The sequence below is a fragment of the Atractosteus spatula genome, chromosome 12 (genome assembly GCF_055471065.1).
Source record: "Atractosteus spatula isolate fAtrSpa1 chromosome 12, fAtrSpa1.hap1, whole genome shotgun sequence".
Classification (NCBI taxonomy): Eukaryota; Metazoa; Chordata; class Actinopteri; order Semionotiformes; family Lepisosteidae; genus Atractosteus; species Atractosteus spatula.
The window spans coordinates 6,200,795-6,228,439 of NC_142717.1; the positions used below are offsets into that span (position 1 = coordinate 6,200,795).

Genomic DNA, 27,645 nt, shown 5'->3' on the forward strand with positions numbered 1-27,645 from the left:
GCTGATAGCACACCTGCTATTATCATAACATTTCAAGTTTCTTAAATGAATTCATTTGTTCATTTTTTAATTACAGTATGTTTGAAATTCACTAATTCAGTATTTACAGAAAATGTGAAACTGTAAAAATGAAGAGTGTAACTCTGGATTCTTACAGAAGTAACAGTTAATGCACAGTAATGCAGAATTACTTTGACTAAGTGTATTGCAGTTTTCATCTTAAACCTTTTGACAGTGTAATAAAGATACATTATAGATGCAGTTAAATATATTGGGGGTAAAACTAAATGACCTATAACTGCATGGAAAATTTTAATTTTGACATAACTCTGCTGGATGTTCATTATAGCCTTATGACTTATGATATTCGTCTTTAGACGTATGTTTTGGCAAGATTTCTGAATGGTCATACAGCAAAGAGATTCATGCCAGAGTGCTCAATTAAGAGCTCCAATTAATTTATCGTACTACATAAAGTTATCAGTGTGATCGTCTTAGGCAGATTCTTTTGATAATTAAACTGTGAGCCATCTCAGTAGGACATTCCTGATATTTTAACTTTGAGTTTCGACTGCAATGTGTATTGCCGAAATGTACGCACCTGAGGTATGTGTTAAAAATAGAAAATTCATAAAATGGTGGTCACAAGGAGACTACGTGCACTGATTTCTGATTACTGATTACCTTAATGTTGGCAGCATGCAAGTAATATAAAAAATATAGATTTAAGGTATGTATACTCGAGGCTGGGGCAAGCATGTACTATACATGGGGGAGGGGGCAATTAATGGTTGTTTTGTAATCATATCAATGCATATTGTGTTGCACATGTTAGAATGTGTAATTCTTTCAGTAGATAATGACAAACAGATGGCAAGGTAATACTGTACTTAATTTACTGCAAGAAATATTTTAAAGATGCCTGATAACTAAAAGTATAAGTGTACAGGGTGTAACGATACAGCACTGCACTTGCTGTGTGCACATACACGGGCTGTTTTCTGAGATTGCACATACTGTATGCAATTAGAGACATAAGAAACCAACAATGCAATTGCTCTACCTCACCCCCATTCAAATCTACGTAAGGACACGAAGAGAAAGGAGCCTTATTTATTTTTAATTGCAAAGCACAGTTCAGTGCAAGGGCTGAACAGTGGTGATTAGCATCGGTGCCTCATGGTCCTGGGGCCCTGAGTTCAATTCCTGACCTGGGGTGCTCTCTGTGTAGAGTTTGTATGTTTCCCTGGTGTTCATGTGGGATTCCTCCAGGTTCTTCCATACCTTCCTGCAGTTCAAAGACATCCTTGCAGGTTAATTGTCATCTGGGAAAATTGGCTGTGGTGTGAGTGTGTGTATGTCTGTGTGTGCCCTGCGATAAACTGGTGTCCTCTCCAGGATGTATACTGCCTTGAGCCTGTTGCTTGCTGGGATAGGCTCCAGCCCCACCGTGACCCTGAATTGGATGAAACAGTTCGAAAATGGATGGAGTTCCGAGCAAATATGAAGTCGAAATCATTGAAGCCAAATTTCTTACAAAAATGAAATTTATATCAAAAAATCGAGAGAATGCGGGCATACAAGTTCAAAAATGTACGCAAAGGAGAATATAATAGAGAAAAAGAGATCAAAGTAAATAATCTATTGTACTTTGAAGTGCTTGTTTTTGTTTCAGACTATACTATTCCTGAACAAAACATCAAAACATAAGTAAACTCTGTCACAACACTATAAATAAGAAATTAAGTATACCTTCTTTTTGGGATATGAAAATGAAACTTTTTTAGGTAAGCTAGTCCAGTAGCCTTTTAACCTGCTCTTAGCTTAAAGATACCTTCCACATAGTTTTCCACTTGTTGTATTAACTAATTCTTTTAGATATTTCTATTTCATTTCATTGTAGTTGGTCATGGTTCTATAAACCTTTCCACTTCCAGCCTTGTATGAGTTGGCATTTAAACTTACTTGATGGACACATGGTTGTGATTTCATAATAATGCTAAAAGATCCATAATGCATGAATGTGCTATGTAAACAGATGCCACAGTGTGGGGCTTTAACATCTTAGGATAATTTCACTTCCACCCTAACAAACACATCCTTTCTACCTTCTCATCCAGTTTTGAAGTGAAATGCTATTGTATGATCTATGAGAGTATAAAGGTGATGATTTATACTCTCATAGTATAAATTGGCTTTTTATATAAAATATAAAATCTATACATTTTTATATGGTTTAGAACAGAAATGGTGGTGAAACTTTGCAAACAGTAAAATTACTAACTCTGCCAGTATAATATTTAGGTATAATATTAGGTATAATACATGTAGCAATTTTTCAGATATGGTGATCACATAAGGTAGCAAAAATAAAACCTTTTAATACATTTAATACTGACCTGTTGTATTCTCAAATGCTCATCACAGGATCAAACTGTATTGTTACTGGCCAGCCTAATGGTGTCATTTGATAAAAACCACTGCCATTTCTGTAGGTTTGCACAATGTATAGCTTTGCTCTGAAAATGACAAATTCGAGGTGGTCAGAGAACACTGAAGAATATTTAAACTTGCAGTGGAGAGTCGTAAAACATGAAAACAAGGCAAGGGTTTATGGACCTTTTACATAAAAAAAACTGTTGAAACAGGCTTAGAACATTAAAGACTTTAATTTGCTGAGAGATTGGGCTTGGCTCACACAACCTTGTTGTGAGTGTTGCGGTTCGTCACGACTCAAGCTGTCTTTTTATTCGTTCAAATCCTGTTTTTAATAAGTGCTGGACAAACATTAATGACTTGGGCACAGTAGATTCCTTTCAAATAATCATCATAGTGCGTCATGTACTGTGTGTTGTGCTCCATCATACACTGTAACGTTTACTCTTCAGTTTCTTCAATACAAACCTGACCTGAAAAGTTGAGAACGTACAAAGGCTAAGTATTCTCTGTCTCATTCTGTTAAATAAATGGCAACTCCTAACTATAAATTTTGAATGTGGTGTGGTTATAATTAGAATTAAAACAAAAAATCCAACATATGTGTCATCAACGGAATTTTCCATGCAGTAATAATCTAAAATTATGATCTCTCATTACACAAAAGGAAAAAAAAATAAAACGTAAGCCAACATGATATAAGCAACTCAGATTATTGAATAAGAAAAAAAGAGGTAATGACAAGATGTCATATAAATTTATCTGCACATTTGTCATGGGGTCGGTTCTATAATTCAGCATTGTCATGTTTACTATTATTGATTATTTCTTGAAAATCATGTAGGCTTTCACACTGCATGTGATTTGGGGCATACTGTATCTGAAGTTACATTTCAAGTGACATATTTTCCTTCCTCAAATTAAATATCTCATAGAATGTATTTTGCTTGTTCTTTTTCTGCTTTGGAAACAGTTTATCTGCTGGATGATCAATACAAGATTTCTAAAAATCTTGAAATTATCACAAATGTGAAAAGGAGATTAAACAACAATAATGATTCGATCTGATATGCTGCATTCAAGTTTTTGAAAACAGTCCATGCTTATGAGAGCTTATTGAGATTGTTTTGTCATTTTAACCGTCAAGGGTTATTTTAACGTTGCCTAAAAGTGGGTAGGTGTCCTTCAGGAATACACATGTTGTATAGTGTGAGCACAATTTCTAAGAAAAATAAAAAAACATGAGTGGTTTTCACTGTGAGGCCTATAGCATGGAGCTTGGTGTTTCCAGTGAAGGAATTGCAGCTTACCCACTGTGGTGCAAAGTCACAGGACAGTGTTTAATTTCCCTGAATGCTGCTGGCACTAGAAAAGTAAAGAATAGGTAAAGCCTTTAAGATAAAGTTAAAGTCAGTACGTGTTGGCTGGAAGGGTTTTGAGGTGTCAATGAAAATCGCAGTTGTCCTCTGACGGATGCTTGAACTCCAGCTACCTTTATGAGACAAACTACCCAATTTCACTGATGAATAGCAAGTATCAAGTCAGTCATTTCCAAATATGTTAATTCTATATAGTTCTAAAAAAACAAATGTCACGACTATTATTCCAGATGTGGAAGTAATTGCATCCTGTTTCCTTGTTATTGTATCTCAGCTAATGTTCTATGGGAATTTAACAAGAGTATATTAACTGAAAACTGGTCTTGCGCATCATAAAATCCTCCGGAAATTCCATGCCCACTAATCCACATCTGTAGTATGTGCTCTGACCGACAGACTGCTGGTCTTGGTAGTGACAGGAGTAAAGTCTCATCTTTTGAACAAATGCAACCACACCTCTGTCTAAGGCGCCTCACACATGAAGTAACTGTATATTTAATTTCCACACTACAGAACGTAATTCATTACTCACTTTTAATGCTTTGTTTTTCAAAGTGTCTTTATCTAGCAAATTAAGACTTGTTTTTATTTTCTTCCTTTCTGTTTGTAACATAGTGTGCTGCCTTTTATTTTAATATTGTACTATAGTACAGATTCTCTGCCATACTGAAGGTGTGTATGTCTTTCTGAAAGCATTTAAGAGAAGTTGAAAGATCAATATAATAATTTTGCGTTCATAAGATTACTACAGTATGTACTGTATCAGCAGTGTATTTGCAGCAACAAGATTGTACACTTTTTCACATGTATGCTTGAGCCCATTGAAAGTGTGTCCGTTATATTAGGTTACTAAATCCATAGAAATAAAATAGTCCATTCCTAATACATTATTAAATGAAACATTTATTTCAAAAGACCTCCTTTGTGTTAATGTGAGCCTAGAAAAATCTAATTTTAAGTTGAGTTTTTCTTGTATTACAAGGTACTTTTTTGATGGAGGTACAGTAGATGGTTACTTACGTAAGCTGTTTTAACACTGACGAAAAAGACAGCCAATATATTCTGTACATATTCTGTAATGTGCAACTCTGAATTCAATGTGTAGTAACAAGAACTACAATCTTGGCAAACATACAGATTCTACTTGTTTTATTTTGTAAAGAAAAGTAAGCTGTGTCACTGGATGGGTAGTGAGTTACATCATCATGTATAGTATGATCTGCAGTCTAACAAGAGGACTGTTTTCTATATAGAGCCTGATTCCTTCTAAATGTTGCATAACCAGGCTTCAGAAAGTGTTTGTTGTGACCTTTGATACTTTGGTATATTTAAATGCTTTTAATTACTGTTCCTCTTCACAGTAAGCTTCATAAACACTGTGTACAACTTCTCCAATAATGCATTAAATTGGCTCTCTTTACTGTATATCAGATTAGCAACACATGTAACACACCATTAACTTCACTCCAAGTCCTGTCATGTTGCAGACCTTGTCTAATGAAAACAGGATTTTGTTTTTCCAATCTTTTACACATTCAGGATAACCACTGGAAGGCCACAGTCCACCAGGTTTTGCAGCTAATTTATAATCCTTAGTGAATAAAGTTATGGCAACAGGGGTAATATAGACTCATCCAGTTTGCTTGCATTGCATTTTGTCACTGGACTATATTCCAAAACAGATGCTGAATTTAAAATTCACCTAGTTGATTCCTTCACTTTCTCATTATATCAGAGCTGGATATTACTTTGTCACTGAATTGTTAATCTTGTACAAAAGGTACAGATTAAACAGAAAAAATAAAGCTGTATTATCAAAATGAATTACCCATTTAATTAGTCAAACTATTTGTACTTGTTTTTGCAATGAAATTTGGTGCAAAAACCACAACCGATAACTAGATTACATGAAACAAACCTCAAGTTGCTTTATTGTTTTTCCCAGCTTTGCTAGGCTTGACAGTTTCACAGCATTCTGCAGTCACTTGACATACTGTAGTTTTTTAACTGAGTGAAAAGTTCAGTTATTTGGGGTGTCAAGAGCTTTTAAGTCAAGTAAAAAACTTGTCACCAGATCATGTGAGTGTCATATCTTACCACAATTGTCTTGAAGACTGTTAGGTGACATACAGTACTGACCTGTTGTATCCAGACATGTGGGAGGTTTTGATACTATTTATGCTACTGAAAAGTACTACATCCTGTATCTATAGTTTAGGAAAGCATATATACTGTACCAACTTCTTTCAGACCATGTTTCTCTGAAATACGACATTTGTTAACATTTATTGTGTTGCTTATAGTTAGACATAGTATTAAAAAAATATTTTTCGGAGATGGTGAACCAAAAGAAAGTTATGAATACTCCTAGTGCTCAGTTCTGTGTTACCGACCATATACTGTATTTTTGAAAAGTGTTCCCCAGATGAATTGGAATGCTGTGTGCATGTAGTTTTCAAATTAATGCTAATAAAAGAGGAAGGACAGCAACTTCTTAGTTTTGTTTTTTAAGTTTAAATGGAAAATTCTGTGTACTTCTGAAATCAAAGTAGGAAGGAATTGTTCCACGGCCAAAGGTTTTTCATTCAGTACTGTAGGGCTCTTAATGAATTTGACTCTAAAATGCTGCATTACCATGAAAAACGCACCAGGCCCCATGATCAACATGCACATTTTGAAGGTTGTCACTACTACTGTATGTAAGAGTTAATTTTTAAGTTTAAAGTCTACTGCGAACATCATGGACTTCACTTTCACTTCTAAATATCTCTTTAACTCCTTGAAAATTACTTCCTGTTCACGCTTCTGTAATTTATATTTCTGTGCTCATTTACATTAAGGAAGGCCATAAATGGGAGCTAGAAAATATATTGCTCCTCATTAGTTAACTGGTAGATTGCTGGCACACATTAGGCCATTACTCTTAACACCGTTTTCAGAACCTTTGAAATGGAACTTCTTTTGTAGTGGTACTCTTAGAGCAGGTTGAGACTGCTATGCTAAATGTTTCCAGTTTGTTCCTAGGTTCTGCTGGGATTCCCCATGTGAAAGCACACAATTAGACAAATACTTCCAAGGAAGTGCTGGAGTTGCCCAGTTTTTAGCTTGCCATTCTGCTTTGAGTGAGCATGTCAGAGGTCTCCTGTGTGGCATAGTTGCAGCAGTGAGCAGAGTATATTAACGCTTGTCAATTCTTAATTGGAAGTCTATAAAACAAGAGGGAAAGTGATGATTCCAAGGTAATAAAGAGGAAAAAGAATAAAAAAAATGTGATCCTCTTATAACTGAAACAATTTGTTCAGTAGTCCATAGGGCCTAATTACTTTGTTTTAGCGGGCATTTGTGTTATCACAAAAAAGAACACCATGTTCCTACAGTAATTGACAGTTTAAGATGGGTGTTCTCCATGATTTCTTTTTTGTTGTTTCCTTAAGGAGTTATCAAGGGCTTTTACATCATGGTGCCTGCTGCCAAACAGGCTACCTTATAGAAGATTTGATCTTGCATATTTGATGAGTTATAATCAGTGGTTAGACGCCTGTAAAAAAATAATAACTCATACTCCACCATTAAGACTTACTGTTAATTTGGTTTGTTTTTTTTGTCATTTTTCTGTTTAGTTTCAAACTTCTGAAACTGATTTTGATCATGCTGGTTTAGAATATATAAATTACTGCCTTAATTTAGCAGGTTAGGATAACATCCAAAGAAACAAATTATGATTCAGAAGAACAGCACTTGACATTATTACATTATATATTTTACATATTCGTCATATTTTGTTTTCCAGTGTGATTATTATCCGTGCTGCACATTATATACAGCAGCACCTTTCATCAAAAAGTAATTGAAATCCCATTTCAATGAGAGAACATGTGGCTATGAGGCACATTTTAACCTTACAGTGGTCTGACGAAACAGATCAATAGTGTAAGAAATAAGTTAAGCAAGAATAATCATTAGCACCCACAAAATAGAATATGAATGAAGTGAAAACTGAAAGGTAACTGTAGATTACATAAATTTATTTCCTTCAAAAAAATAATACTGTACAACTGAATTATTTTCAAAGCTAGGCATTTGTTGACTGGCAAGAAAGGCAAAATTAGCACAATGCAGTGGGAAAAGACAGAATAGTACAAAGGATTATCTAAAGTCAAATAATTCTTAATTGTAAAAGTTCTAGTTTTGACATCTCACTGTTCCTTATGTAGTGTTACTGTGTGTAGGTGACCCTGTCAGACGTTTTTTTGCTTCACACATAGCTCGTTATATAGTGGGATCTAAATCACACCCTTTCTATTGAAGTGTAAAACCAGTAACTAAAGCAGCAGTTTCATAAGAGAAAAGAGAATATTTTGTTGCAGACCCTCACTTACTGTGATAAAAAATTCATTTAAGTTAGTAGTATCTCTATAGGTGAAGGTAACTTTCTTTTGGTTCAGTATGCTTTGGCTAGAACTCCTTCAAAGTGCTAAGGATATTAGAAATGTAATCTACCTGAGTGGTTTCAAGTGAAATGGACCCTTTGTTCTCTTACTGCTTCTCAAATCTTTCATCCAGTCCTGCTTTGAATTCTAAGAAAGAAACAGGTATATCAAAAATTAGTCTTTTTGGATGCCAAGGTTTCAACAGAAGATGACAAATCATTGCGCCAAGATAATTTTGCTTTACGATCACTTCTTTTGTTGTGTAAGTTATTGGTGACTACTTGATATATTTTTAAGTTTTTCAACTTTTGGACATGTTTTCGTATCAGAGCTGGAAAGTCTTTGTATGAAACCTGCCTTCATTTAAATTCCTCGGCTAACATTCTTACTTGAATTATAAAGAGGAATCAAAATCAATAAATGCACAGTTCAGTGGAAACCTTATGAACTTTTTTTTCTTTTTGCATAAAGCTTTTTATGCAAAAGCGTCTTTTTCCCACCGCTTTTTTGTACTTTTCAGTTCATACTCCTTCAATTTGATATCTGTAGGTGTTTCATTTAAATCAGGCATTTTATATTTTGAAAAGCTGTAAGCCAAATAGAGCCTTACAGAAAAATTAGCAACAGGTGAGAAGTAGTGCATTTCTAACTGATTTCACTGCTGGAATGTGTGTTACTCTGAAGCTACAGGAGTGACTAATTCTAACCTGACCTCCAGCAGCACTTTGTCAATTGTGCAAATGCTCTGGGGGATTCTGGTTCACAATTATGAGCAGTTATGATGCCTGCTTAATATACAGTATCTCAGTTTGTTTGGAATTGAGTGTCTGCATTGGTTAAGTCACTTGGGAATCTCCTTGATGCCCATTTTTTGTAAACATGTGTCACTGATTTTATTGAGGACATCTTCAGATACACTTACATCACATGTGTATCTACTTACAACTTTATTAGCTTATTAAGATCTCTCGCATACTGTTTATGATGTTTTCTGTTAGATGTCATGACTAAAATATCATTATAGAGACTGTTTCATGATGCTTTTAAACTTCACAAACACAGTATACACTTATTTGTTCTGTATTTTATTGGTTTATCTAATTTCAGAGAATTTCTTAGACACTCAGAATTCAGTATAAAGTATAGAATATAGTATAAAACAATATTTGCCTCATTTTCTCAAGCTTTCAGTATTACATTTTCTTGAGGGCATTGTTTTAGCACAGTAGTTTTTTATCTCCAGTTTCTTCATGGCCGATTCATAAACATGCACAACTTAATGCTTTTAAGTCCTGAAGATACAGTATATTCAAAGAGTTGACTCTTAATGTATTCATGCCCTTAACCCATCTGAAAGTTGGTTCTATAATAAAATCAAGTGCCCATTCACTATTTGTTACAGACAGTAAATAAATTAAAATATAAAAACTTGTGGGGTTTCTAGTTCCATTTCTGAGAGTATGCAGTATACTTGACTTGCCGCTCTGAGTTGCTTTTTTGTTCTTACTTTATTTTTCAGTTTACTCATTTTAAAAGGAATTTTAACATTGGCATTCAGTTTTTCAAATTTTAAATTGAAATCATTGTGTCTTCATTGTTCTGTGCTCACTACAGTCGGCTCTGTTGTGTGGCTATTCTGGGTTTCTGCTTTGTTCTTGGTGCAGTGAGCCTATGACCAGTCTGAGACTGCAGTAGTTGATGTGCTCACTCCTGCTTCTAGATGTGTGTAGCCCTGCTGTGAAATAAGAGATTGTTCTGTTATTGGTCATGTTGCTTGGTCACTCTCCCTTGACAGTGTATTATCTCCAGATTTCTGCATTTCTGACCTGGATATTGCCATAGTGGTCGCTATCTTTTTCACATTTGAATTAAAAATATGCTTATGAAAATTGCTGTCGGTTTGTTTTTCTGCAGCGGGATCTTAATATTTCTCATTTTGGAACTGACTTATTCAATCCAATACCTTCTGAGATTTGAAAATGTTCCATGCTATTCCATACAATATGCAAAGATTGACTAGTCTTGTTTAATACTTGCTCATTAGATAATAAAGCAGTATTGCTGAATAACATCAATGATAGGAAACAGGAGTTTTTTTTCCTGTTTAAGTCAAAAGTATACATTTGCCTTTTTAAGTGATTTTTTTGTTAATTGTGCTTGAATAAATTATACTTTAAATTTAACAAGCTCTTGGATTTAATCATCACTTTTTTCTTCCAGACGACTGTTTGTGTCAGTGAGACATTTACTGTTTTTTTTCCATTTTATGCTTTAGTTTGAAAGCTTAGACAATTGGCAGTCAGTTGTCTCACTTTCTTATTTTCATTTCTATTGTGATTTGGAAGGTAAGGTACAGCAGTTCAATGTCTCCATAATACTTTTATTTTTTATTGTGGATCCAGTTAAAATGTGGTCTGTCTGTTTTAAGAGAGCAGCGTCTCATAAACAGTGTCATAGGAAGCACATTTTCTGGTTTGAGTGTATATCTGCAATTATAGGTTTGCCTGATAAAATATTGAAAAGCTATGGCAAGATCCAGCCATTATGATATCCAAATTATCAAGAATAATCAAAGAAGACCTTTTATCAAATTATCAATAACAAAAAAAAATCCTAGATAGCCATTTTTCCACCATTAATTGGTTGCCTGGTAGATTACCTGCCTCATGTCATTTATCCAAACACATTTTTCACATCTAAGCTTGATAACATCTGGCACAACATTCTCATGGGATTTTGTAGCTGTGAGACAGGATGTAAGAAACACAACAAACCATTTCCAATCAAATGGGTATAACAAAATTGTTGATGATTCTAATTTTTATTTAAAAAATACTTCTCCACGTATGCCAGTCCTATAAAAATCTAATATGGTAAGGGATAATCTGATTATTTTTCAGCCCATATCTAACCTGTTCTTTTCTTTAAAGATAATAGCACATACTGTCGCAGTGCACCTAAATAGGCACTGCACTTTAAAAAAACATTTCCAGACAAGTACTGTATATAGCAATGAAACTTATGTTACAACAGCTGCTAATGATCTTCTCATGATGGTTTATAGAGCTCCACTATCTTAGTTCTAATACATCTCAGGGCTGTAATTGATACTGTAAATCATGACATTTTGCCCAGTTGGAGAGCTTATTTGGCATTGAATGGCTTAAAATTTTATATTCTCTATGTGGGTTAAGTCCTGAGGTTGGATTGCTTATATCTGATGTTCCACAGGGATCATACTTAAATTAAAGTCTGAAGCCATTTCTACAGAATGTAGATGATACTCAAGTCAATGTCCACACTCATCTTGACACCATGGTAGCTACTTCAGTGCTTTCTGATTGCATATCTGATCTAAAAGCTTGGATAATGCCGTTTTGTCACATCTTTATTGTGATTAAGAGGTCATGTTTTTGTGTTTCTCTTATCAGTTTTGTAAAGCTGGCGCTTTAACCTTGTCAGCTGACATTGCTGTGCTTTGGATTAAATTCAGAATTAAAATTTGAGGATAATTTTTCTTTCTGGATTTATCTGTGTACCCCATATGAAGGTAATTGTAAACACTTTGTTTTTCCATGATAAAATTATTGCCACGCAGTATCCTATGCTGATTCTGTCTGTAAACAGAAAAAAATAATTTGTTTTGTAAAGGACTGTACTTATTATAAAACTGTAAGTATACTTTAGTTGCTGTGCAATATACTCTATTCACAAACTGGCAACTAGAATCCCGTCTAGGTACGCCAGTGCACAAGTAATCACATCACTTCTGTCTTCTGAGTTCTTGCACATGACTCTTCAGTATCTAGACACTATCTGTTATCTGTTTACTCTCCCTAACCTGAACTTCCCACAGCTGATTCTGGGTACTGTGTGTTATCACTGTTCCTCTACTAGACTGTATGAGTGACAGAGCCTTTTGCTGCAAAGCCCCAATGCTCTGGAACACCATTCCAAATGAAATCAGAAAGGCTTGTGATTTATCTTTATACTCTGTTTTCTTAGTTTGTAATTTTCCTTATTTTTTGTGTGTGCCTTTAATATGGTGCAGAGCAATTTATGGTGTTTTTAAAAGTGCAGATCTGTCATAAAATATATTTTCTAAATATTAATTCAACATTATCCACAGCTCAGCGATCGGTATTTTGTTCTTTGGCTTTAAGAAAACAAAGAAGGTGCTTCTTGTAGCCTTTTAATAGGTTGGAACACTTCTTTGTAGGGATACAGTATACTGTATGAACATTATTCCATACATATCTTCTCCATCTTCTTTAAATTAAGTGAGTTGTGCTTGCAAACTGTTTTAGTTAGTTCGTACAACAAGCTTTTTATTTTTTAATAAAAAAACTTAAAAAATGATGTTTTATTGGACTGGATACTGAAGATTGCGATGAACGAGGATCAAAATCACAAAAGTTCATTTAATGCTCCTTTAACCATTTTGCAGTAAGTTTAGAGGTGAGCTTCAGGTCTTTATTCTTCTGAAAAGTCCAAAACTAAGAGGTTTTTAGATAAAGTATCCCGATATTCTTTGGAATCCATCTATCCCTCAATTTCCAAATGGGCACTAGGATCAGAGTACACAAAAAGCTCCAAAACAAAACATGTCCCATACATTGTGAAGATTTTGTATTCCTTTTAAACAAGAATATTATCTTCACATGTAAATATTACCAAAAAGGAGACTGTCCAAAAACAAAAAGTTAGTGCGTCACCATGTCTTGCACTCATTAATTGATACTTAGAGACGATATATCATGCGTTCGAGTTTTTGAAGATTCACTTTTTGCTATTGGGTGTGAGTTAGCTTCCCAAGCCACCTTTCTCATCTCACAAGTAGGTAGAAGGTTCTTAAGTCCTTTTCCTGGACATCAACCATCCCATGAACGTTGAATGTCTGGATGATGGAAATCATGGTTGAAACTGGGTTCTCTTATGAATTGTTACAGCTGTAACTAGAGCTGTTGAGGTCAATAATCTTACTTTAGATCTGTGCTCAAATTCTCTGAACTGTTTTTAACGATGGCAGTGTGTTGGTTCTGTGTTCAGCCTCCTTCAATATGCAGTAGTAATGAAGGTGGCCTCCAGAAGCTTCTGCTAATAACCTGAGACCTTGTGAAACTATGAGTTGACCAAAAAGCATTATTTTAAACACATCTGTTGGCTCTGAAGAAATGTTTGTACATATTTTTGTGATATCCAACACCAATAGCCTTGTGGCACAAAATTGCAAAAATATTGAATGCATGCCTTCATTTTCTTTAGGTTAAACCACCTTTGTCACATATTATCAAGGTTATGAATATATTGGCACCAACTGTATTTATATATGAATATTATGTGTAAGAATAGACTAAGAAAAGTCTGAAACAATGTTTGCGTGTTCTGCCTGTACTGACTTTACAAATCATATGAAATTCCATCCATCCATTTTTTAACTGCTTCATCTGATTTATGGCTGGGGGGAGCTGGAGCCTATCCCAGCAACCAATAGGCCCAAGGCAGGATACACCCTGGATGGGACGCCAGTCCATCACAGGGCGCACGCTGACACACAATTTTTCATTTCAAGGCCAAACCTGCATGTAGTGTGATTATTGTTTTTTGTTTTGCAGGTTACTTTGGGAGGTACTTTCATTGGAATTGGACGGAAAACGCCAGACTGTCAAGGCAACACCAAGTACTTCCGATGCAAGTTCTGTAATTTCACCTATATGGGCAGCTCTTCAACAGAATTAGAGCAGCACTTTTTAGCCACCCATCCAAACAAGATAAAGACGCATCAAGGAAACTCTGACATGTCAAGAGACTGCAGTAAATTGTCAGAGAGAAACTCCGGCAAAGCTAACTGTTTGCCTCGCTCTGTGGAACCAGGCGAGATTGGGAAATGGCCAGACCGAATTACTATCCGAGCAGAGGATGATACCATTGTGGGTTATTCTGTCCCAATCAGGTCTATGGACTCCCCTGGACAAAATAGTACGGATAACACCAGCTACTACTGGTGCAAGTTCTGCAGCTTCAGCTGTGAATCATCCACCACACTACGATTATTAGAACATTACAACAAAAAACACTGTCAGGCAGTGAGCCCCAACAAAGAAGGCGGTGAGAAGATCTTAAGAGAAGAGCCGATGATCCAAAGTGATGTCAGTAAAAATCCCGACGGCGATGTGCTTTCCCCAGCAAATACAAAAGAGCCCATGAGCAATACAGCAATCGAGGACACAGTGGTGACAAGCTACAATTGTCAGTTCTGTGATTTTCGTTATTCCATGAGCCATGGTCCAGATGTGATTGTCATTGGGCCTCTTTTGCGTCACTATCAACAGGTGCACAACATCCACAAATGTACAATTAAGCATTGCCAGTTCTGCCCAAGAGGCCTGTGTAATCCTGAGAAGCACATGGGGGAAATTACCTACCCCTTTGCCTGCAGGAAAAGTAATTGTTCCCATTGTGCCCTTTTGCTGTTGCAGTTGTCTCCTGGTGTGGCAGGGAGAGCCAAAGTTAAGCACCTGTGTGATCAGTGCTCCTTTTCAGCGCATGATGTCGATGTGCTTTTGCTTCATTATGAGAACATGCACAATTCCCAGATGGCAATGGATGTCAAGCCTGAAGATGAGCATCCTGGGATTGAACAGGGACAGTTGCCAGTGAAAGAAAATAAGGAGCATTCTTGCTCCAAGTGCGATTTTGTTACAGAGGTTGAGGAGGAAATATTTCGTCACTACAGGTGAGGTGAAAAACAGCCATATATTTTTCTTTTTCTTCAGTTATCTTATGTTTTAACATCTTTTGAAGCTTCTCCACTCCAAGGGGATGTAGTTAAATGACTAGCTTTTGGATGTTATCTTGATAATATGAATTATCATAACAAATGTTATGCAAGAAGACCACTTGACCTCTACTTGGTGTCATGGTTTATTCCATAATATAGACAAAAATGAAGCATGTTTTTTCTTTAATTTTAACTTGTTTTTGTTTAACTTATTATTGAAATTGTTTATTATAATGCTTCATTAATTTCTTACTCCCTGGGTGTTCTTTATAGGCTTAATATTTTACTGTACAGTATATGAGTAGCAAGTGGTTTGTATGTGCTCCAGAAATATTGGTGTAAAACTGAACTGGGCAATAAGTACAACCAGTTAAAATAAAAACATAGCTGGTCATTCCACTGTCAAATAAAATGTATAATATGCTGTATTTTCAGTTTGGACATTTTTGACATGTTGGTGGGATTAAAATAACATTTTGGTAGAAATTAGCTATATACTGTGTCGTAGTGGCTTTTTATATTACAGTTATAATAGAACTATAATATTGCTCATAAAACCAGTTGGGTATATAAAGTTTCACATAAGCAGTTAAACAAGGTGAAGGATAATGTGAAATGGAAAACTCTACCTCCCAACTTCAGTTAATAGCTAGAAGAAAGGTTATTAACAAGCTATTTTATAAATAATGAGACCATTGGAACTCAGACACTAGAGGCACTGTAGGGGTGATTCTTGTAGAAATTAGAGCTAAGCTAAAAGCATTATTTTTAAGGTGGAGGAATTAAAATGTATGAATGAAAAATATGAATGCATATTTTGATATTATACAGTATATCATGTTCATATTATATGAATGCATTAATAATGCATAGTAATATATAATTATAATATTTTAGACTTTATAGGACATGACAGAATAGAAAAGACAATGTTTACTATCACACATATAAATGGAAATATATTTGGAATTCTCTAAGACCTAGAGAATCCTGTAGAATCAATGATAAATTCTTGTTCATATGGTGAACCCTATGTGGAAAAGAATTAGTTAAACTGAATGTGATTTAATGTGCTAGGAGTTACCCCAAATCAAGGGTGGTCACATGCTTATTTATGAATGTCTGTCATTCTGTAAGTTTTTAACAATTACTTGAAGAATAAAGAATTCATAATGTCGCCATATGTACCATAGTTACATTTTGTGAAATATTACCAGGTCTCATGTGAAATACTAAGTTTTCCTCCCATAATATAATAATAATAATAATAATGATGATTGCTTACACTTATTTAGCGCTTTTCTGGACACTCCACTCAAAGCGCTTTACAGGTAATGGGGACTCCACTCCACCACCACCAATGTGCAGCATCCACCTGGATGATGCGACGGCAGCCATAGTGCGCCAGAACGCTCCCCACACACCAGCTATCAGTGGGGAGGAGAACAGAGTAATGAAGCCAGTTCATAGATGGGGATTATTAGGAGGCCATGATTGATAAGGGCCAATGGGAGATTTGGCCAGGACACAAATTACCTTAATGGTTATAGCAAACAATTTTGAAAATGTACACAAAATAGTGGGTTAAATACAAAATGGCAATGGTATTCAATAAAATGGTGCACTCTTTACTCACTATGGAGGAGAAAGTTAGAAAACTACGGTATGTGTTTGCTCGTATATACCTTTCTCTCTCTTGCCAGACAGACCAAGAGGTGACGTTTATGGATTGCATATCACAGGAACCCCTTAAATTCTAATAATCTTATTATTGTGTGAATTCTGGAGCACCTGTAAGCCTGAGAACAGTCATTAAAATTTAGTAAAAGGGTCTCTTGCGTTATAGAAGCTCTTGTTTGAGATTTTCCTATCAGATACTCTGAACAAATAATGCAGTTGACTGGCTACAGCTAGCCACGTGTTCTGTTTTTTTGGTATAGTATGTCTAAGATTCACAAGTACAGTTTCTGGGAAAGTGTTTGCAACAAATATTGCCATTCATTTTTCATGTAGCTGGCTGGTAGGAATCGTTCAAATCATGTTACTGTTTACTTTAGACATGTAACTCTTTTAAAACTTCTTAACATGTCATTTTGTTATAAGTATAAAGGAATAATAATAATCCTTATATAGAACTTTTCTGGACTCTCCACTCAAAGCACATTACAGTGGGGACCATTGTGCAGCTGGCAAAGTGCAGCAGTACACTCACCACGCATGAGTTATCAATGGGGAGGAGAACAGAGTAATGAAGCAATTTCATATATGGAGATTATTAGGAGGCCATGACTAGTAAAGGACAGGGAGAAATTTGGCTAGGATGCCAAGGTAATACCTATTCTTTATGAGAAATGCCCTGAGTTTTATAAGGACTACAGAGAGTCAGGACCTTTGTTTTACGTCTCATTTGGTGCCCCTGTCACTATACTTGGCTATTATAACCCACACAGACCTCAGGATGAGCACTCCTTACTGGTCCCACTAACACCTTTTCCAGCAGCAACCTTAGCTTTCCCAGAGGGCCTCGCTTCCAGGTACTGACCAGGCTCACACCTGCTGAGCTTCAGTGGGCTGCCAGTTGTGAGTTGCAGGGTGATATACCTGCTGGCTGCAGGTATTATAGACAACAAACCTCTGCATCCCTCAGCATAATAGATATAAACTGTGTATCACTGTAATAGAGATGTTTGTTTTGTGTGTCATTTTTCTATATTTACCAGTTTATGGTACTCTAATAGTTCTTCACTCCACCTGGTACCTACAGTATTTGTAACTGCTTATATACTGCATGTTTAAACATTATCAGTTAAATCTCAGCTGACACATTTCCATGCTGTGCCATCTTCCCAGCAGTATATTGAATCCTCACTCCCATCAACATTTGTACTGTTTTGCAATAATATTTTTTGTATTTGTATTGTATTGTTTTGAGACTCATACTTCAGTGTGTGGAATAAACTTAAAAATTATCAAACATCCAATCCATTCCCTGAGGACCTTGTACTATAAGCTGATTTGAAGTCGGTTCACTTGAGTTGACTGTCATTGGAAATAAATAGAACAGTATTGGTCTGAATTTACGAGAACACAGGCGGAGACCACAAATAGCAGTCCTGCTTCTTGTAGCTATTTGACTGCAGACCTTCATACAGCTAGATCGTGAACGTTCCTAATAAATCAGAAGCTTAGCAGTGTACTCCAGAAGCCCATAACAGTCTGTGTCAGAGGGGAAAAAAGCCCATTTTAAAGTATGTCTTCTTGTGTCTGTCTTGTTGCTTAGTTAGATTTTGGTTGTTTAATGTACAGTGTCGATCTCCATCAGGGTTCTGTAGGCCTCAATAATTTCCTGTCAGACTCCACAGCAGCACAGGCTGAACCAGCTGTATTTAAATGTTACTTTTTCATATTAGCATGTCCAATTTAATTTCTACTACTTTCTTTCGCCACAGTGGCGTGTTCCTGCATTTAATCCAAGAGAAAGCAAAAAGGACAGCAAAGTTACGACTATTTTGTCCTTGAATTTTATGCACGACAAAATAAAGAATTTACTTTATTATTAGGAAAGAGCTATTTTTTATAAACATCTTAGCACTCCAAAACATTAGTGCACTTTATCAAAACGAAATCCCACTTGTGGCAAGAAAATAACTTTAAAAAGAGTTTAATTAAGCAGACTTCAAAAAGGTTATTTTAAAATGATACCGGGAAAAGCTAACGTCACCAGACATAAAGAACCAGTTTTTTAAAGTAAATAAGCATTCCTACATAAAACAGTGCTTTCTAAATTAGAGTTTATAAATCAGAAACATATCAGAATTATATTTACTATGACAGGTTTAGCTACGAAAATTGAAATTCATATCTCTTCTTCTATGATGTTTATTTACTGTACTGAGCCTGCTTCCAATAGCTTACTAATGAAACACCTATTCCGGTTTGACATGCAGACAATCAATATAAGCTACTTGTCACAAAGCCGCTGAGTATTTCTTACTGCTTCTTACTCTCTATTTGTGCTCAGGGTAATAACTCAATAGTTTTTTTTGACCATTAGTATTTTTCAATAGTAGTGTTTCAGCAGCCTTTCTTTCCTACAGCCCAATACTATTCAGCTCTCCAGTAACAATCCATTACACAGTTTTGCAGAATCCACCCTTTCAATTATTTTGTTGATAATTAGAAGGATTAATAAAGCAACTAAACAGCTGTTTGTATCAAATCTCTGCAATGGGATGGACTGGAAGAGTCACACGTTGACTAGCCACATTTGAGTCTTACCTTCCTGTTTGAAAAACTGGGGGGGTTTTTTGGAATGAAAAGTTCTGTGCAAGTGCAGGAATTATTATTAAGTTTCAAGTATGGTGATGATTGTGGAGCACTTTGTTCCAATCAACAACGTGAGTAGGCGTTATTTACTATTTGATCCAAATTTAAATCTTGCATTTGATCTTTGCAGCACATTTTAAAATTTTTAAACTCGTAATATAGAATAGATTTGTTCAGAATTATTGGGGGTGGTCATGGTGGCATAGTGGCAAACATTGCTTGTTTCACAGCCCTAGGGCCCTGGGTTCAATTCCTGCAGGGAGTTTGTATGTTCTCCCTGTGTTTACATGGTTTTCCTCTCGGTGCTCTGGTTTCCTCTTACAGTCCAAGGGCGTACTGGTACGTAAATTGGCTTCTGTGAAAATTGGCCCTCTGTTGTGAGTGTCTATATTTGTGTGTACCCCGTTGAGGGCTGGCTTCCCATCCAGGGTATAATTCTGCCTTATACTTGTTGCTTGCCAGGATAGATGCTGGCTCTCCCATTACCCTGCATTAGATAAAGCCATTAGAAAATGGATACATGCATGCATGTATAGATGGGAATGGAAAACAATCGGGGTTATCTTTTTCCCAAGTGTACTGCGGTGAAAACCTCTTGATTAGGAATTTTGTTTGTGCTGTGCTTTGAGATCAAGAAACTTTTCATTTCAGTGAAAGAGGTATGGGGGGAAAAGGAAGTACACTGATTAAGTTAGCTGTTCTAACAGGTTCATTGCTTACCCAATGTTACTTGCTGAATTAAACAAGCCAGTGGTCTTAATGTTTATGATAGCATATCTAGGAAAGGCAAAGACCTTCTTAACTGAGTAACTCAATCAGTTTCCTCCATAGTGCTAAAATTAGATTGGGTGAACATCACAAGATGGTAATTCATTAAAAATAGAGGCATGTTTTAGAAAGGAACAAGTAATAGGTTTATTCCATGCTGAAAAAAAGAAGAAAAAAAACACAACGTTTTGGCCGTGGAGCCTTCTTCAGGTGTGTTTTAGAAATACTAATTGCAAGTTTAAAGGACTGTTGGAAGTAATCAGACATCACAATTGTATTATTGCTACCTTGAATAGGTGGACAGAAACAATGGATTTGGTGTTTAATGATTATTTCTGAAAATGTTAAAGAGGCTTGAGCAAACGTTTTTGCATTGCTTTGTGCAGTTCACATTACAGTGTTACTTGTTTTTGTATCTTGGAAAACTATACTTTGTGAATGGAATGAAGAATGGAATGTTGCCACTTACTTTGTTTTTTTGTTTTTGTTTGTGTTTTGTGTTTTTTTTTAACTTTAAAGCATAATAATCCACTGTTACCACCCTTTTCTAATTTTGGCAAAACCTAAACCTATGAACCAGACCAAGCAGCTGCATTATCATTGGAGTTGATAAGCAAAGTTGATCACTTCCTATTCTGTGGGGAAGTTTTGTGTTGAGTATGCTTACAGCTACAGAAAGCAGGATAAGCTCTGAACTGAGCAGTCAATCAATTCAGGTACTTTTACTTTGTTATCAGCAGGGACGGATCGGTGCAAGCCAAACATTTGCTTCTGCTTAGGTATAAATACAGGATTTAAGCCCATCCTTCCCAAAATAATTGCTTTGTCTCTCATCGCCAATTTCAGCAGTCCCTGAGCTTGTTTCACATCAGTGTCCGTCCTCCAACCAAACCAGCTCAAGTCAAAGCATTTGTATTTTGTATTTTAGTAAACCTTTAACAAAATTAAATTGTTGTGGTTTTTTAACTGTACTCTGAGAGGTAGAATGTTAGTGCAGATGTATTTAAGGAATTCTAAATTTGCTGTCTGTTTATTCAGGCTACACAAAATTACAAAACTCTTCTGAGCAACAAAACATTTATACTGTACCTTAAGAGGATATTTTGGCATTTGATGAAGCCTTGATTAAGAGTACAGAACTAAAATATGAAACTGTGGTACTGTGATTCGGTATGCATAAAGATGAATAGAAATAAAGAGAGGCATTCGAATTGATAATTTCTATAAGAATATTTTTTATGTTTTTTTTCTAGCAATTGTCTTAAATTAAAAAAAATAATTTATAAAACTAGAGCTTAGAAAGTAGTGCTCAACCTAAAAATGATTGTTGTATTTATGACCAAATGTGACTCTCACAACAGTTAAAATCTCTTTTAATGTGATTTCTGCATTATATATTTATAAAACGTATTATTAACTGTACTGAATCTATTCTTACGTCTTACTTCCCAGTGGTATTCTCAGAAACATTATCAAAAATGGAAAAGAAAACATAGCACTAGAAAGTCTTTATGTGTTTAGAAAACATAAGAATTTCAATGATTAAAAGGAGAAAAAAAATAATTTGGTTTTGAAACATTTATGCATTTTATTGTCATTTGTTTGATTTGCCAGAAGTGGTCATGAACTGTGTATCTTTGAATAAAATCTAATTATTTACTTACATTTTTGGAGAATGTGTATACCATTGAAAATTAGTTTTTGATATACCAATGGTATTTCGCAATTGAAACCAATAAGCAACTTACAGTTAAATTAACAGGCACATCTGGTCTGTGAATGTACCTGTAAAGTTTTTCCATTGCACATAGTTTCAAAGAGGTTTAAGAAGGGGAAAAAAATGTTTTTTTTCTTTTCTTTTTTTTTCTTTCTGCGCAGAATCCTCAAATAAAAAAGTCTTAAACCTTTTGGTGATCTCCTTTGTACAGCACAGAGTGCCGGGCTGCAAGATCACGGCTGACAAACATGAACATGGTTGTAATCTCTGTCTCTTCTGTTTAGGAGGGTGCACAACTGCTGCAAGTGCCGCAACTGCAGTTTTACTGCAGTGGATACCCAGGCCCTGCTCGAACATTTCAACACCGTTCACTGCCAGGAGATGGACATGACCACAGCCAATGGGTGCAGCCTTACCAGTAACGTGAGCATCAAGGAAGAGTCCAAGAGCGACTTGAAGTTATACAGCCTGATGCATCCAGAACAGAGACCACCTGACACGGCTGGAGACAGCACAGTGAAGAGAGAAACGCTAGAAGATAAGGAAGTGCTCAGGGAGAAAGGCTGGGGGGAGTCCTCTGGCGACCAAGCACGTGGCATTGTATGGGTTCCCAAAGAAAGAGGCATGGATATCTTAAGGGGAAGTCCATCGTATGGGCAGGGTGCCTTAGGCTTGCTCACTACGGTTTCTGTAAACCAGGAGCAACAGAAGCCCATGATCAGGGATACCCCTAACATTGTCTATGGGTTGACTGGGGAGTCTAAAAGCTTTCTACAGGGGACACCAACAGGCAGTGGAGAAAAACCTGGTCATCTGACTCCTCAGTATTCGACGACAGGTGACAGCAAATCTAAGGAGGAATCACAGTCACTTCTGCGGGTAGGACATGCACTTTCTTTTTCCCTTACTGAATTATAAGTGGTAATAATTGGCCTATTGTTCTAAATTATGAGGTCATACGGGTAATCAAGAAATGTTTATGAATTAAATATTTCGCTATTTAATGTTTTGGAAAGAAGACTGTATCGATAAATAGAAAAGATGAGACATTCTATAACATCTCTTATGTCTGCATTGCTGTTTTTCATTTTCCTGGCAGATCATGTAGTTAGCAAAACCAACAGGCAATGTATTTTGCCTATTTTATTTACTTTTACATCTTTCTGTTTCTTGAAGTGCAGGCGTGCGCTAAAAGCATATACTGTATGTGAAAGACCAACTAGTTTGTCGTTCACATTCAAATGCGAGTTTTTCTAAATATATACATATGTATGCAAAGCAAATATATACTGTATATGCCTTGTTGTTAATTTTTGGTGGAAAAAAATGATACTCAGTACCTTCGTTTTAATATTATTATGAAGGTTAAGGATTGTGACTAATAGAAAAAAAAGTTGGAATCCTCCCCCAAAAAGCAAACTTTTAAGTTTATGAACTGCAGTTAAATTACTATAAGTGAGGCCTTTCTTTATTTGCACAGTAATACTTTGGAATATTCTCATTTTTTATTTAGATGTCACAGCTGAATTTTCAGTTATTTTATTGTGTGCTGCAACTGTAATGAAGACCAAGTGCATTGCAGTACTACATTCCAGGGTTTTGAAATGCACGTTTCACCTCTGCAATTTAGTAGGTTTTGGTCTATTTCTATAAATGAGACAGGACTTGATAAACATTCTTTGACAAACATTACTTGATAGAATTAATTGAGGACTCTTTATTTGTAGGCTAGAGGATTAAATCTTCAAAAATCTTCATCACTTTGTGGTTAGCATTCTTCCAGGTGTCATTTAAACTATGTAAGAAAAAAAGTATCTGTGAAGGTTGTTACATTATGTTCTGGTATTTGAATTGTTAAAATACTCCTTCTGAGCATTGTGGTTCACAGATGTTTTTTTATAGCCATTAAACTATATTGAATAGCATTTTGGGCTATTACTTCATTAAACAGAATTGAGTATTCATCTGACTCAATGACTGTCCCTCAGGGTTTATGTGTTGTTATGCACAAAGAGATAGTGGGCTGTATAAACTGAGAATGTATTATTTAATGTTCTGCTACTTTTTAAAACACTACACGAATCTAACCTCTCTGTAACAGTTTCAATTTAACTCCTATTCCTAAGATGCTACATGATCCGAGGAAAAATTGCTCGCTTGCACAGCAAACAATTTGGTAATCTCTAAATTAAATACCAACTCTCAATAAAAGATCAGCTGCAACATTGGTATATTGCAGTGCTGTCATATTCTGCATTGAGATGATGTAATATCGATGGTAGTCTCAGGAGTAGTTATGCTTTGCAGACATCAGCAAGGGGTGGTACATCTCCATGAACAAGAGTGGTGCTGCAGTATTACTCTGCAAATGATGATAGCTGTCTGTTATGATTAGTGGAGCTGCTTGAATCTACAAAAGTAAGAGGTCGACAGAGACAGTCTGACAGTGACAGAAAAACATGACACGACTAAGTAGAGTTCACCTTTTCATTCCACAATTAAAATGTAAAATACATACAGTAGGTTGTTGCCTGTAGGTAGGTTTCAGGTTTTCCTTCAGTACAAAATGCAATCTTTTTTACAGCTAAAAACCTGTAGTCAATATACAGAAAATAATTATTTAAGTAAAGAAAGGTGTTGATTTTTCTATTTAATTTCAATGTTGTGCCTTGTCAAACATATATACATCTTTCAGATTACTTACTTTTTTTTCTCTGGAGCAAAAACCTTTTAAAATCACACTGTGAGCAACTTGTTACAGCACATCTTCAAATGTAAAAAATATCTCTCTTGTCTCTTGATCTGGGAACCAAATCATTTAATTAGTAACACTTGATCAAGAGCAAAAACTATTTAACTGTTTTATGGCTATTTTTTGCTAAGTGTATACTATTCTCTTATTTAGCTCTCCGAGTCAAGTGTTTTGTTTTTGTTTTAGATATTGTAAAATTAATTCCTTTTAAGGACTGTTAAATACAAAAATCTGTCAAAGAACAGATTGGGTGAGAAGTAATATTCTAATTAGGTCAAGATCTTTTGAACATACAACATACTGAAGTATTAGTCCTAATTTCCTATTACTGTTTTACAATGGCAATAATCATGTTTCTCAACACTACTTTTTGCTGTAAAGTATGTCTGTAGATTACATTATGTTGGGATTTTTTTAACAACCACTATAACTAAAACTCCAGTCACTTCCATTATATGATTGCATCAAAAATGAATATGAATGAAGCACACATTTGTGCATACCTTCTACTAAACAATACAATCATTTCAAGAAGCAAAACTTTGTTTTTCACTTGTCAGATTTTCCCATTTTGCATTGATTTAGTGTGAAAAAAATATCTCAACAAGCGGTGAAATTAACATAAAAAAAGATTGACAGCAGTGTTTTTTGGAAAAGCAACTCCAACAACCTGATAAATGTACTGGGCAGTAGTTCACCATGGTTTTGATACGTATATTTTTAGCGTCAGTATTTCATTGGACTTTTTTAAAAGAAAATATCGAAGATCTTGAAGACTGGGTGTGGTGGAAAGGGTGGTGAAGTCATTATCTAAGGCGTGTCGGTAAGCTAAATGTTAAGGGTGTAGGTGGATGTTGTATTATAACCTTTGGAAAATGTTGAATCAGATTCTAACTGCCAAAGTGGTAAGGCACATCTGATTCTGGGGTTTCTATCAAATATTATAATGTTTTCAAGTTACCAGGCTTTAACTCATGAGTCAAGAATTCAAAGAAGAACAAGGCAGGGCTGAATGGGTTTTTCTAAAGCTGCCCAAGAATGTACTTTCATAACATTTCTTATATTCTTTCTTAGTTGGTATGCTCTGTAAAACGCCTCTCCCTGGAGACCAGAATTCACAAAATATTCACCTGTCGTTAGTAGCTTCTGTACGATTGTCAGTATGGGAGAGTCAACCTCAGATGAGATTTTACTTCTGTACTGTAGTTTGTATTTTTGTTATGATGACAGGTCACAAAGGAAATGTCCAGTGCCTCAGTGATTTACAGTTAACTTTCACTATAATATATTCATTTAATAGTGAAGAATATTATATCCTGATACTTTATGGTGACAGGAGGTGATAGCAGGCGTAGTTGAAATGTTAATATCACAACTACCATGTGGTGTTTTGCAGATAGCTGTTGCAAGTGAGGTGTTCATTATAAAGAGATTTAAAGACCAGTGCATGTACTATCAGGTCTTTCCAATCCAAACAAAATGAGTGCTTGGTTTTCAGCAGGGCGGCAACAATAATGAAAATGGGAAAATCTTGCTTGTTTTGGAATTGGCATTTACTGTTATGTCTTTTTTATTTTCACAGTTTCTTGTCACAATGAAAATTGAAATAGATTTTGAAGGTTTACTGTGAACAATTCAATAAAAGGTGACTTTTTACCACAGAAAATATTATAATCAATAATATTTTTCTTAAGTGGTACAATATATCAGATGTTATCACTGTCTTTCAGTGACATTTATAGTAACATTTGCATAAAAGTAAGAAGAGCATAACTGTCACATAGTATCAAAATACTTTGGAAGGAAGCAGTCCATAATGATAAAAAATGTTGAGAACGTTTGGGGAAATAGGAACATATCCTGCCTATGGCCTGCCATCCCCATTTCTTTTGATATTTTCAAATTCTCTAGACATTTACCTGCAAGCATTTCTCTAAAACTTTAGGATTGTTTCTTATGATCAATAATTCTTCTGTAAGACTCTTCTGAAGAGAATCCACAGGGAAGCCATCTGCTTGAAACACCACATCAGACAAAAGGAAATAACATTTAGGAATTCTACAGCACGGTTACCTGGGAAATGTTTTTTGCCAGCACTTTCTGGTCCTTTTAAAGAGAATAATTGTACAGAATGATGTAAGAACTATGTATAAAGAACCGCATTTCTAATATAGCACTTTAATTTATTTTTACATTAAATGCCAAATTTCTGTATGGCTCCCAACAGATTAAACATAATACGCAATGATGAAATATATGTTATTTCACATTTTAAGGAAATAAATGTATATTGCAGGCTGAGTCTTGTCTTTAAAGTTTTCTTACTATATATTTAACATTGAGGAAGTTTTCTTTTGCCATAATGCAAAGTGCTTTGGTGAATTAATGTGCATGATATGGAAGCTTAGCTTAGAATCCACCTGTGTTAAAGCAAAACACACTTTTGTCGGTTGCTTCCTTTCTGTTCAAATTTTCCTACTGCTCAGTTCCTTAAAGCACTTCCTTCCAAACTTAAGAATCTAATCAACTTAATTTTTTTCTTAACCCCTGAAGCTGCTTCCTGCTGCTTTATTTTGATCATCATTGCACACTGGATTTCTGCCACATTGGCAAATTTAGGCATTGTGACCCTCATTTACATATCCCTTAACAAAGCATTTGCCCATTGGCTATGTGACGACCTATAAAACCATCACCTCTCATGAAACACTGCAGCATATAAAGTGACATTATGCTTATTAAAAAGGTCACACCATGGTGCTGCTTCAAAGTGTTACGGGCTGCACTACCTTAAAGTCATGATGACAGCAGCTATGTTTTGTTTATTACAAGTTTGCGTTCCATCTTTGCTTCGATGTAGTAATGTTCCATTTCCGTAATAATTGTGCTGTCTTCAATTGGAGCTAAAATAATATATAATATATAATGTATAATTTTTTGTCTTCTGTTGGCTTTTTTCATGTGTGCTAATCTTCTAATCCAGCACATTGAGGGGTCGTATTTTGAAGTATGTTGTGAAGCATGTTTTAGATTTTTCTGTTTTTTAGGGCAGACTG

General features: G+C 35.5%; 1 protein-coding gene across 1 annotated transcript in view; it reads left to right on the forward strand.

Moving 5' to 3' along the window:
• Positions 1-27,645, forward strand: part of trps1 (trichorhinophalangeal syndrome I) — a 138,115-nt gene that overhangs the window by 25,958 nt on the left and 84,512 nt on the right. The window contains exons 3-4 of the mRNA XM_088928427.1: positions 13,861-14,981; positions 22,122-22,716. Of these exons, the coding sequence (XP_088784553.1) occupies positions 13,861-14,981; positions 22,122-22,716 (1,716 nt within the window). The remainder of the gene's footprint in view (positions 1-13,860; positions 14,982-22,121; positions 22,717-27,645) is intronic.